The 12,472-nt window shown below is 57.8% G+C and overlaps 4 protein-coding genes across 4 annotated transcripts; 1 reads left to right on the top strand and 3 right to left on the bottom strand.

Annotated features, from left to right (window-relative positions):
• Positions 1-327: 327 nt before the first annotated feature.
• ENH_00014980 (eukaryotic translation initiation factor 3 delta subunit, putative) lies at positions 328-5,269 on the bottom strand (the record flags this gene model as incomplete). The annotated part of the gene is made up of 9 exons (XM_013584316.1): positions 328-530; positions 2,341-2,488; positions 2,742-2,798; positions 3,020-3,121; positions 3,392-3,514; positions 3,725-3,821; positions 4,180-4,333; positions 4,835-4,880; positions 5,180-5,269. The coding sequence occupies 9 exons, from the start codon at positions 5,267-5,269 to the stop codon at positions 328-330; spliced, it is 1,020 nt and encodes a 339-aa protein (XP_013439770.1).
• Positions 5,270-6,073: 804 nt separating this feature from the next.
• ENH_00014970 (yip1 domain-containing protein, putative) lies at positions 6,074-7,917 on the top strand (the record flags this gene model as incomplete). The annotated part of the gene is made up of 4 exons (XM_013584315.1): positions 6,074-6,826; positions 7,003-7,396; positions 7,509-7,569; positions 7,815-7,917. 4 exons carry the CDS (start codon positions 6,074-6,076, stop codon positions 7,915-7,917), a joined length of 1,311 nt encoding a protein of 436 aa, XP_013439769.1.
• Positions 7,918-8,524: 607 nt separating this feature from the next.
• On the bottom strand, positions 8,525-9,396 carry ENH_00014960 (hypothetical protein; the record flags this gene model as incomplete). The annotated part of the gene is made up of 2 exons (XM_013584314.1): positions 8,525-8,694; positions 8,970-9,396. 2 exons carry the CDS (start codon positions 9,394-9,396, stop codon positions 8,525-8,527), a joined length of 597 nt encoding a protein of 198 aa, XP_013439768.1.
• A 1,455-nt stretch (positions 9,397-10,851) lies between these two features.
• ENH_00014950 (hypothetical protein, conserved) lies at positions 10,852-12,356 on the bottom strand (the record flags this gene model as incomplete). Its single annotated transcript, XM_013584313.1, has 3 exons — positions 10,852-11,115; positions 12,036-12,065; positions 12,330-12,356. 3 exons carry the CDS (start codon positions 12,354-12,356, stop codon positions 10,852-10,854), a joined length of 321 nt encoding a protein of 106 aa, XP_013439767.1.
• Between the last annotated feature and the right edge of the window lie 116 nt (positions 12,357-12,472).

Raw genomic sequence — 12,472 nt, 5'->3', positions numbered from 1 at the left:
GCCCCCCCGGCCCCCCCCGCCACTTCTCATGGCGGGCTGCTGCTGCAGCAGGCGCCCCCGCAGCTGCTTCTCCCCGGCGTCGCCGCAGCGCAGCAGCACCGGCGTGTTTGCTGCTGCTTCCGCAGCAGCGCAGCAGCGCAGCAGAACTCGCGTCTGCTGCACTTTCCACGGCGGAGCAGCAGCGCAGCAGAACTCCCGTCTGCTGCATCTCCCCGTTCGTGGCCGCAGCGCCGCAGCAGCGCCGCAGCAGCGCCGCGCCGCAGCGCAACTGTGCAGCAGCGCAGCAGCAGCGCAGCAGCAGCAGCAGCAGCAGACTGCTGCTGGGGTTCACTGGAACTTGTCGTCGGTGAAGTACTCCTCGTCGAAGGAGTACAGACGGACGTAGCCGTCTTCGCCGCCAGAGGCGTAGCCGCTGCCGTCGGGCTTCCAAGCCAGCGTGTGCAGCGGCCCGAAGTGGCCTTTGCAGCTGGCGATTTCTTCGCCGCGCACAACGTGGTACAGCAGCGCCTCGAACTTGCCTTCGCCGCTCGCTGCGCAGCGCAGGCCGTGCACACTGGGCCCCTTCGGGGGTTTGTTCGTGCCCGCAAAAAGGCTTTGCCCCCGCTAAACCCTTTTAAAGTGTTTCTGCATCTTTTAAACCCTTATTCATCCCTTTAAACGCGCGTTTTCCCGCATTCAAACCGCTGCGCAGGTCCGCTCCGCCGCACGAACTTGCATTCAGTCTACACCTCTGGACCCTTCAAGGGGTGCTTGTTCATATTCGATATTCGAAAGTGCTTTTGTTCCTATTAGCCCCTTGAAAAGTGTTTATTCACTTTATTCAAACCCTTGAACGTGCTTTTACTCGCGTTCAAACCGCTGCGCAGGTCCACTCCGCCGCACGAACGCAAATTCATTTTAGTCCTTATGAACACTTGAAGGGGTGTTTGTTCAGATCCGAAAGTGCCTTTGTTCTTATTAACCCCTTAAAAGGTGTTTATTCCCTTTATTTACTTCTTTGAAAGTGCATTTCTTCATATTCAAACCGCTGCGCAGGTCCACTCCGCCGCACGCAACATCAATTCAATTTGTCCTTTAGAACCCTTGAAGGGGCGTTTGTTCAGATTCGAAAGCGCTTTTGTTCGCACTAACCCCTTAAAAAGGTGTTTATTCAGATTTAGAAGTGCTATTATTCCCATTTAGTCCATTTAGCCCTTTGATAGCGCATTTATTCGCATTCAGCCCTTGAAAGTGCAACAATTCACATTCAACCCTTTCAAAGCGCATTCTTCCGCAGCCAACTTCAATTCAAATTAGTCCTTTTGACCCCTAGAAAAGATATTTGTTCAGATTTAAAAGCACATTCGTTCCCATTGACCCCTAGAAATTGTGTTTGTTCAGATTTGAAAGTGCATTTGTTCCCATTAGCCCTTTGATAGCGCATTTATTCGCACTCAACTTTCAACTTCAATTCATTCTAATTCAATTCCTTTTAAAATGCATTTATTCGCATTAAACTTCCAGATTCAATTCTTTCCCACTTAATCCTTCGAGGGCCCAATTATTTGTACTTCAAAGTTCACTCATTCGCAATAAACACTTTGAAAGTGCATATATTCACATTCATATCTTCAAATTAAACCCACTTTCATTCAACCCTCTAAAAACCCAATTATTCGCATTTGAAGGCGCATTTACTTGCATTCAGCCTTTCGAAAGTGCACTTATTCGCATTTAGCCCTTGGGAACTTCACTTCTTTTCACCCAACCTTTTGAATCTGCATTTCTTTGCATTCAGCCCTTTGAAGTTGCACTTCACCGCATTCAATCCTTTCTTCAAGTTCAACTTCTTCAAATTGAACTCATTCACATTCAACCCTTTGAAAGTGAACTACTTCGCATTTGAAATCGCATTTATATTCATCCTCAGAAACTGCATTTGTTTCACATTCGAAGTTCTGAGACTTCATTTGCTCGCGTTCAACCCTTTGAAGTTGCACTTCTCCCCATTCAACCTTTTGAAAGTTTTCATTTTTCACATCCAACCCTTGGAATTTGCACTTCTTCGCACTTAGGCCTTTCAACTTGCATTTATTCCCACATAACCCTTTAAAAGTGCCTCTTAGTGCTCGTTATTTTCCACTCTTTGTGAGACTTTTAGTGACAGAACAGCTGGGGCGTCTGCAGTTAAAGCAAGCGAACCCGCAGCAGCAGCGGGGGCCCCACGGCTGCAGCCGGGGGCCCCTGCAGCCAGCACGCAGAGACTGGGGGAGCACTGCTGCTGCTGCTGCTGCTGCTGCGCTGCTGCTGCTGCGCTGCTGCTGCTGCTGCAGCGCCGTCCATGCGGACGGACACCCGCACCCATGAATTCAAAACCCAACTCGCCAAACCACTCAAGCTGCCGCAGTTCACGACGGTACACAAGCCGCAGCCGGAAACCCAGAGGAGCAGCAGCAATGCCCACAGCAGCAGCAGCAGCAGCAGCAGCAGCAACGCAGCGGCAACTTGCCTGTAGTTGTGACATCCTCAGCCGCCTGCCCGCCGCCCAGCAGCAAGTGGAGCTTCCGCTCGGAGCCAGGGTGAGTCAGCAGCGGACTCAGCGCGCAAGAGTTCAGCGGCCGGTCGGTAGTGTACGTCTGCAGCAGCAGCAGCAGCAGCAGCAGCAGCAGCAGCAGCAGCAGTGGGCGGATGCCAGGCAGCAGCAGCCACCGGAGCAGCAAAGGGCGCCTCCTGCCAGGTTCCTCTAAATGGAAAAAATTTACCTTCAAACATTCCCAGTCCTTCGTTGACCACAACTTTGCTGTGCCGTCTGAGCAGCTCTGAACAGCAGCAGCAGCAGCAGCAGCAGCAGCAGATAAATAATAGAAAAGACAGAGCAACGAACCCGCCACCGCCGCAGCAGCGCGTGGAAGCTGTTGCAGCAAAGCCAGCAGCAGCAGCAGCCGCCAGCAGCACCGCCGCCGCTGCCACAGCAGCACACGCAGCCGCAGCAACGACGCCAGCAGCAGCAGCAGCAGCAGCAGCAGCAGCAGCAGCAGACCGTGAGGGCCAGCATTCTGTCGTCAGAGAAACTCATGCAAGTGATGAGGGACTTGTGGCCGCGCAGCTCGCTGATGTACTCGCCGGTTGCAGCGTCCCACACCTGCAGACACCCCCTAAACCTCAAACCCTAAACCCTAAACCCTAAACCCTCGCTTAACCCTAAACCCTCGCTGCGGCCTCCGCCTGCTCGGCTAGAGAAAGGCTTTGCTGCAGGGCGAGCTTGCGGAGGGTTTATCCTAGGGTTTAGTGTTTGCGAGGGTTTGGGGTTTGAGCTTGTGCGCCGGCCGCAGCGCTTGCAATGCCGGCCCAGGGTTGCTGTGCTAAGGGTTTAGGGTTTAGGGTTTAGGGTTTAGGGTTTAGGGTTTGGCACCATGATGTCCCCGTTTTCGTGAGTTGATATTACTGTCTCGTCGAAGGGGCCCCAGTGGACTTGAATACACCTTGCAGCAAAGTCGTCTTGAATCCACAGCCGCTTCGGGGTCTCCCCGTCCACCTGCGCCCAAACCCTAAACCCTAAACCCTAAACCCTAAACCCTAAACCCTAAGCCCTAAGCCCTAGGTGTCTGGGCAGGCTGCGCAGCGGCAGTGCGCCAGAGCGTCGGCCGCCCACAGGCCGCGGCCAATCTTCATAAGGGTTTACAGGCTAAGGAGGCCCAGAATTCGCGAGGGTTTAGGGTTTAGGGTTTAGGGTTTAGGGTTTCACCCTCCAAGCCTTAATGCCCTTCTGGTTGGCCCCGAAGTTGTCGTGGGCGAGGACGAACTTGTTCTGCTGGGTGGGCATGCGGCACCACTCCACAAACCTGCAGCACAAACCCTAAACCCTAAACCCTAAACCCTAAACCCTGCACAAGCCCTAAACCCTAAACCCTAAACCCCAGGTGCCGGGCGCAAACCCCTCAGCCCTGAGTCCACGCCGTGGGGGCGGCCGCGCCACCGCGGCCGCAGCCAAACCCCAAACCCTAAACCCTAAACCCTAAACCCTAAACCCTAGACACCCGCTGCAGCGCTCTGCGTGGCGCCCGCCGCAGCGCCCCCAAACCCTAACCCTAAACCCTAAACCCTAAACCCTAGACACCCGCTGCAGCGCTCTGCGTGGCGCCCGCGGCAGCGCCCCCAAACCCTAACCCTAAACCCTAAACCCTAAACCCTAAACCCTACTTGCAGGGCCCCTGTTCTGCAATCTCGTTGAGCAAAGCGCCGCTGCAAACGTCGAAAATGAGAATCTTTTGATCTCCAGAAGCAGCAACAAGACGCGAAGAGTCCAGAGTGCAGTCGCAGGCCCAAACCACCGCTTTGCCCACGTCGTACGTGCCTGCAGCAGCAGCAGCAGCAGCAGCAGCAGCAGCAGCAGCAGCAGCAGCAGCAGCAGCAGCAGGGTGCAGAGCCGGGCTCCGCGAGCGCCCCGCGGCGTCGCACCCCGGACCCCAAAGCCACCAACCCCAAACCCTAAACCCTAAACCCTAAACCCTAAACCCTCGAGGCGAAGCAGGCGCTGGCTGGAGGACGCGGGGGCCCGAAAGTCAAAAAGGGAAATAAATGGCAGCAGCAAAAGGGGCCCCCCGGGGGCCCCTTTTGCTGCTGCCATTTATTTCCCTTTTTGGGCCAAATGGGTCTTTGGCTTATTTGCTGCCAAGTTGAAATAAAATGAAACTTCTCTTTGCTGCTACTTGAAGCTGCAGCAGCTACAAGAAGCTGCAGCAGCTACAAAAAGCTGCAGCAGCTACAAGAAGCTGCAGCAGCTACAAAAAGCTGCAGCAGCTACAAGAAGCTGCAGCAGCTACAAAAAGCTGCAGCAGCAGCAGCAGAAACCCACCTATGCGGATGCCGTCTTCTGTCCGCCACAAAGAGAGCTTCGCGTCCTGAAGAAACAAACAGCAGCAGCAAACCGGAACCGCTCGTGCTGCTGCTGCGCTGTTGCTGCTGCGCTGCTGCTGCTGCGCTGCTGCTGCTGCTGTGCTGCTGCTGCCGCAGCAGGGCGGCTGTAACCCTCCTGCATGCTGCTGCTGCTCGGCTCCGTCCCCTATACAGGAAGCTAATCAGAATCTGCAGGCAAGAGGGTTCGTGCTGCCTTAATGCGGCTGCTGCTGCGCTGCTGCGGTGAAGGGCGGTGCCTTAGGAGCTGCTGCTGCTGCTGCTGCTGCTGCTGCCGGTGGCCCACCTTGCCGCATGTGAACATAAGGTCTCCATCTCTGTTGAATTGAACCCAAGTGAGTGGCCTGTCATGGCCCTGGAGGAGAAGCGGGTACATTTTCCTTCGATTTGCTGCAGCAGCAGCAGCAGCGGCAGCACCGGCGGCAGCAGCAGCGGCAGCAGCAGCAGCAGTAGCAGAAAGCGCAGCTCTCAGGTCCTTTTCCTCAAAAAAATAGCCACAAAAACAAAAATAGAGATGTACGCGCGAGGCCGCATGCAAATGTCACTTTGTGGGGTCCACAGCAGCAAGCCCCAACAGCAGCAGCAGCGGCAGCAGCAACTGCTGCTGCTGCTGTAGCAGCTGGGATCAAGCCTGCCTGCAGAGAAAGCGGCGGCATCTCGACGGCCCGCGTGAAGTGTACGTACACCCCAATTATCTGTATTTCTGCTCAATTTGTTTTCTCCTTTTCTTTGTGTTCTGGAGAGCAGCAACTCTCTAGACAGTTAGCAAGACATGCACTATATGGGCTAAGCGCGCTGTGCTCAGCAGCAGCAGCAGCAGCAGCAGCAGAGTAGGGACTGCAGCGACAGCAGCAGCGGAAACACCAGCAGCAGCTGTTGCGACTAGACAAAGGAGGCGTTCATCGACTCATTCGTTACACTTAACTGCAGGGGATCTGCTGCCCTGCAGAGCAGCAGCAGCTGCAGCAGCAGCAGCGGCGACAGCAGCAGCAGCTGAGCAGCATCTGCAGGCAAAGCATAGCGACAGCAGCATCAGCACCTCATTTTCTTTAGTGCAGAGCGGCGAAGCCAATTTTTATTTCAACACTCTCCGCTTTCCCGCAGCTGCTGCTGCTTCCGCTGCTGCTGCTATCATTGCTGCTGCTGCTGCTGCTGCTGCTGCTGCGTCTTGACACAGCAAATGGCAGATAAGCCCCAGATAAGGCGGCGCTACGCCGACAGCCAGGCAGGCGGCCTGCAGCCCCGTCGAGGCTTTCCTGATGCTGCAGACTTGCCGCAGCAGCAGCAGCAGCAGCAGCAACCAGTGGAGCAGCAGCAGCAGCCATTCCAGCAGCAAAGCCCTGGACAGGTCCCGGAGCCTCAGCAGCAGCCGATTTACGGAAATGTGTCGGCAGCAGGGCCTCCGCAGCAGCAGGTGTATGCGCCTCAGCAGCAGCAGCAGCCATTCAGGCAGCAGCAGCCGCAGCAGATCTATGGACAGCAGCAGCAATTCAGGCAGCAGCAGCAGCAAGCCTATGGTCAGCAGCAGCAGCAGCAGCCGCAGCAGCCTTACGGGTGGGACGCTGGAGACGCCAAGGGCGGCTCCATGAGACTCTCGGGGGGCCGTGTGCTTCCCGGGTCGCAGCAGTTGCAGCAGCAGCAGCAGCAGCAGCAGCAGCAGCCGCTGCAGCCGCCGCTGCAGCAGCAGCAGCAGCTGCCGCAGCAGCACAGGGCCCCCTACGGGCAGCAGCCCCAGCCCTACCCTCAGCAGCAGCATTATCAGCAGCAGCTGCAGCAGCAGCAGCTGCAGCAGCAGCAGCCCTACTACGCGGGGGGGGCCCCCATGGAGAGGCCCAGGGCCCCCCAAGTCCGGGGGCCCCCCGTGAGGCCCCCGGGGGGCCCCCTAGAGGGCCCCCAGGCAGCAGATGGGGCATATTACTATGGGGCAAGCAAAGTCAGTTTGCTGCGGAGTGCTGCAGCAGCTAGCTAGCTGGCTAGCTAGCTAGCTGGTCCCAGCTCTCTCGTCCCTGCTGCCTCTGCTGCTGCTCCCGTCGCTGCTGCTGCTGCTGCTGCTGCTGCTGCTCACAGTGCTGCTGCTGCTGCTGCTGCTGCTGCTGCTGGCTGCTTCAGGGAGACTTTCAGCACAATGAGGCCCCTCTAGCCGGCGCTGCTGCGCACTACGAGGCCCACGGGGGCTTCCCGGGGGGCCCCATGGGGGGCCCCATGGGGGCCCCTATGGGGGGCCCCATGGGGGCCCCTATGGGGGGCCCCATGGGAGGCCCCATGGGGGGCCAAGCAGGGGCCCTTAATGGGGCCCCCATGGGGGCCCCCATGGGGGGCCCCATGGGAAGCGACGGGCAGCAGGGCCCCCGTGGTGGTTTGTTTTCGTTGAAGAGTTTGCTGCGTCTTTTCAGCGCGCAGCAGCAGCAGCCAGACACAGCAGCAGCAGCAGCAGCAGCAGCAGCAGCAGGACCCCAAGACGAGCCAGAAGACCCGTTTGAAAACGAGCCGCCGCTGCTGGAAGGTAAGCAGCAGCAGCGCAGCAGCAGCGCAGCAGCAGCGCAGCAGCAGCGCAGCAGCAGCGCAGCAGCGCCGTTCTTTAAAACTGCAGTTTGCTGCTTAAGTTTTCTTTGCAGAGTTGGGGATAAACCCTCAAGATATTTGGCGGCGCATGAAGGCCGTTTTGCTCTTCAGCAAGTGAGGAGGGCTTGGGGTTTAGGGTTTAGGGTTTAGGGTTTAGGGTTTAGGGCGAGGGACTTGTACTGCAGCACACTTGGCGGCAGCAGCAGCTTTTTCTGCTGCACTGCGTTTAGGGTTTTAGGGTTTTAACTCAGGATTAGGGTTTAGGACTGTTGGGGAGGCAAGGGTCTAGGACGAGGGTTTGGGTTGAGGGTTTAGGGTTTGGGGTTTAGGGTTTGGGGTTTAGGGTTTGTGCGTCTCAGAGCCGACCACGAGCTGCTCAAGGACAGCGATTTGTGCGGCCCGCTTTTGATTGCCATATTTCTCGCAGTTCTTCTTTTCCTAGTCCGTATTTGCTGCTGCTGAGTTTGCTGCTGCTGCTGCTGCAGCAAACTGCTGCAGCAGCGGCAGCAGCAAACTGCTGCAGCAGCGGCAGCACCAGCAGCAGGAGCAGCTGCTTCTGTTCGCGCGCTGTTGCTGGTTTCTCGACTCTGCTGCAGCGACAAGCTCACGCTCTCCTGCGGCGAGGCTTCAGGGCTTAGGGTTTAGGGTTCAGGGTTTAGGGTTTAGGGTTTAGGGTTTAGGGTTTATCTGGCGTTGAGTGTTTCAGGCTGGCAAGGCGACGTTCGGGTGTCTGTACGGCATGAGCATCATAGGGTCCATTTCCACTTATTTGCTGCTCAATTTAATGTCAAGAGTGAGTTGAAAATAAAAGATGAATTATTTCCTAAAAAATGAATTATTTCCAAGTTTTTGTGTCTGCTTCTCCTCCTTTGGGGCTCCTACAACCTTGCTGCTGCTGTCCCTGCTGCTCTTTCTGCTGGTGCTGCTGCTGTTCCTGCTGCTGGTTCTGCTGCTGCTGCTGTTCCTGCTGCTCGTTCTGCTGGTGCTGCTGTTCCTGCTGCTGGTTCTGCTGCTGCTGCTGTTCCTGCTACTGGTTCTGCTGCTGCTGCTGTTCCTGCTGCTCTTTCTGCTAATGCTGGTGCTGCTGCTGTCCCTGCTGCTGGTTCTGCTGCTGCTGCTGTTCCTGCTGCTGGTTCTGCTGCTGCTGCTGTTCCTGCTGCTCGTCCTGCTGCTGCTGCTGCTGCTGGTGGCTGCGGCGCAGCCGCGCACGCCGTGCTGCTGCAGGCGTGCAGCGGGTGTCTGCGTGTGCGCGCAAGTTGCTTCTGTGTGCTTTTGTTTGTTGAACTTGAAGTTGAAATTCAAAAAAATTTAAATAAAATAATTCATTATTTCACTTATTAGGAACTTTCTTCGCCGTTTCGCAGGGGGAAGGCATTGACATCTACCGCACAGCCTCCATCCTGGGCTACTCTTTGATTCCCGTGACAGCTGTGGCGCTGGCCACTCTCTTCATCAAAAAAAGTGTTTTGATTCGCTGCGCTGCTGCTGCTCTGGGGGTCGGCTGGGCCACTTACTCGGCCTCTGCGTTTTTTGAAGCGGTGAGGCTGCTGCGGTGTACAGACACTCCGCCTTGCTGCTGCGCCGCAGCTGCTGCGGTGTACAGACACTCCGCCTTGCTGCTGCGCCGCAGCTGCTGCGGTGTACAGACACCCCGCCTTGCTGCTGCGCCGCAGCTGCTGCGGTGTACAGACACTCCGCCTTGCTGCTGCGCCGCAGCTGCTGCGCTGTACAGACACTCCGCGTTGCTGCTGCGCCGCAGCTGCTGCGGTGTACAGACACTCCGCCTTGCTGCTGCGCTGCAGCAGCGCGGCGCCGCTGCGCCGGGCGGCCACCGCTCCCGCTGCTGCTGCTGCTGCTGCTGCTGCTGCAGGCGCTGCGCTTGGAAGAGCAGCGGGTCTTGGTGGGGTATCCGATTTTTTTGCTGTACGCCTCCTTCACCATCCTCACTCTCTTTTAGGCCTCAGCAGGGGCCCCGAAGCAAAATGTGAATTTGGGCTATTCCGCTGCATGTTCGGGGGCCCCGTTGCTCCTCTAGAGGCCCCTAGGGAGCCTCTAGGCATCCTCAGGGGCCCCTCTGCGCCACCCGGGGCCCCTGAGGGGCCTCTAGGCCCCCCAGGGGCCCCTCGGGGCCCCTAGAGGCCTCTCAGGGGCCTCCAGGGGCCCACACAGGCCCCGGGGAAGCCAAGAGGCTTTCTAGGGGCCTGGGGCCCCACCTGGGGCCCCCGCGTCGCCTTGGCAGCCTTTGCTGCTGCGCGGGAGGCCCCCGTGGGGGCCCCCAAAGGCCCTTAAGAGGAAAGAGCAGTCAGTAGACCCATTAGTTTCTTGAGGCTTGATGAAAGATGCGCTTTGCGCAGAAAGAGGGGCCCCCTGCCCCCCACAAAGTTCTTGGGGGGCCTCAAACCCCCACAAAGGGGCCCCCAGCACAGGCCCAGGAAATGCACAGCTAACTGCAGCAGCTGGCCCCACAGTGCCTAGCCTTAGGGATAATATATATACCGATTGGGGGCCCCCACAGGGTTTCCGCCAGGGGCACGACAGGGGGCCCCCAAGAGCAACCGCCCCTAGCGGGCTCCTACAAGGCCCCAAGAGGGGCTCTGTGGGGCCCCAAAAGGGGGCCCTTTGGGTCCCCAAGAGGAGCCCTGTGGGGCCCCAAAAGGGGGCCCTTTGGGGCCCCAATTGGGGCCCTGCGGGGCCCCAAGGGGGACCCTGTGGGACTCCACGAGGGGCCCTCTGGGGCTCCAACTGGGGCCCTGTGGGGCCCCAATTGGGGGCCTGTGGGGCCCTGTGGGGCCCCACCATGGGGCCCCTAGGGGCACCTAGAAGGGAACCCCAAGATGGGGTTCGCGTTTAGTACCCTAATTTTTGAATGTAAGTGTTGTTTGGTAACTCTTTAGGACCTGCTGTGTCTGCTGCTGACAGAAAGAAACATTGAAACGAGCCTGAGGGGCTCAGTTAGTTTTTCCTGCTGCGGGGCCCCTAGTGGAAAGCTGCGCACAAGCAGCTGCAGCAGCAGCAGCAGCAGCAGCAGCAGCAGCAACTGTGGGGCAGCGGTGCGGGTTATGTCTAAGGGTCTGGCTTCGGGGAGCAGCAGCTGCCCCCTGCCGACTCACTGTCTACTTGGAGCTGCTGCACCTCAGGCAGCAACAGCTGCGGCGGCTCCAGCAGCTGCAGCACAAGGTGCAGCAGCAGCTTGGTTCGGTTGTAGCAGTCTGCTTCACAGCTCTCTAGCTAGCTAGCTGTCTGGCTAGCAAGCTCGCTGGCTAGCTGGCTGACTAGCTAGCTAGCTGGCTAGCTAGCGAGCTGGCTGGCTAGCTGGCTGGCTGGCTGGCTAGCTAGCTAGCTGGCTGGCTAGCTGGCTAGCTGGCTGGCTAGCTGGCTAGCTGGCTGGCTAGCTGGCTAGCTGGCCTTTTGGGGAGCGTCAAAGGCGCGTTCTGTGCTTTGGTCGTCGGCGCGTCCATTGCAGTTGCAGCTGAGGAGTTTGGCAAGAAAGCTTTGCTGCTGCTGCTGCTGCTGCTGCTGCTGCAGCTCTGTGACGAGAGTGTCGAGCTTCTTTATGTGGTCCCTGAGAGCAGCAACTTCTTCCTTCCGCTCCTTCATCAGCTGCTCGTGTTCCTGCTGCAGCTCCGCCTCTATTGCTGCCATATCACTGGGGTCTACTTTCTGCAGGCAGACGCAAACAGCAGCTGCTGCTGCGGGGCCCCACAAGTGCAGCAGCAGCTAAGGCCCCCGGAGTGCAGCAGCAGCAGCAGCAGCAGCAGCAGCTAAGAGGGCAAGGGGGTTTGCGGCTAGGGGGCTGCTGGCTTCACGCTCACGCCGGTCAGCAGCTGCGTCTTGATTGAGAGTTGCTGCAGCAGCGGGCACCGCACAGCAGTAGCAACAGACACGGCCTCAGCAGCAGCAGCAGAAGCAGCAGCAGCAGCAGCAAGCACCGCGAAGCGGCAGCGACAGACGGAGCAGCTGGAGCAGCAGCAGCAGCAGCAGCAGCAGTAACAGCCGCAGGGACAGCAGCAGCGAAAGAAGCCACAACGGAGGCGACTCCAGCAGCAGCAACTGCAGCAGCAGCAGCAGCAGCAGCAGCAGCAAGAGGTGCGGCTGGCCTGCTCACTGCTTTAAGGTTGTGGTTTTCTCTTTCGAGCTGCAAGACAACAGAAGAGCTTCGATGCAATCATCTGTTTTGTATGTTTGCATGCGGCTATCTTAACTTTGCTGCTTGCTTGCTGCTTGCTTGCTGCTGCTTGACTACTTTTGCTGCTCGTTTGCTGCTTGTTTGCTGCTGTTGGCCTATTTTTGCTGCGAGTTTGCTGCTGTTGCTTCTCTCCCTGCTGCATTTGCTGCTGGCTTGCTGCCTGGCTGCGCGGCTGGCTGCCAAGTGCTGCTGCTGTCTTTCCCCACTTGAGCGAATCTAAAAGAAACTAAGTTTAAAAATAAAACAAAAGAAAACAAATTAAAACAAATGAACAGTATTTAACTTCAGCAGCAAATGGCTCACCGCGGAGTGTCCGCCGCTGCAGCAGAAAGCCCTATGCACTCAGCTGTCTGTACACCCCAGCAGAGGCTAAGGAGGCAAAAACAACACTCACCTTCTTCACTTCTTTTTCTGCGTCTACAAGCTGAGAAAACGCAAACACCCACACAGCAGCTGCAGCTGTAGCAGCAGCAGCAGCAGCAGCAGCAGCAATGCTTGGTGCAAAACGAAGACACGGCAGCGGCTAGGCTGCCCGCTGCCCTCTTTCAGCAGCAGCAGCAGCAGCGGGGTCAACAGCTGCTGCTTTGTCGAGTCAAGGACATCTGCAGCGGCAGTTTCCGCAGCAGCAGCAGCTCCGCAGCAGCAGCAGGAACCCCAGCAGCAGCAGCAGCAGCAGCAGCAACAGCACCTTCGAAGCGAGCGCCCGCTCGCGCATTTCCTGGGGAATGTTTGTCATTCTAGAGACAGCCACTTGGGGTCTTCAGCAGATCTTGTCTTCACAGAGTTTGCTGGGGGCTTGGGGTCTCGGGGCCCCTGCAGTTGATGGCTAGC

The sequence above is a fragment of the Eimeria necatrix genome, genomic scaffold, assembly GCF_000499385.1.
Source record: "Eimeria necatrix Houghton genomic scaffold, Enh_scaff147, whole genome shotgun sequence".
NCBI lineage: Eukaryota > Apicomplexa > Conoidasida > Eucoccidiorida > Eimeriidae > Eimeria > Eimeria necatrix.
Note: the sequence above shows the minus strand (reverse complement) of the source record. Positions and strands in the feature narration are given on the sequence as shown.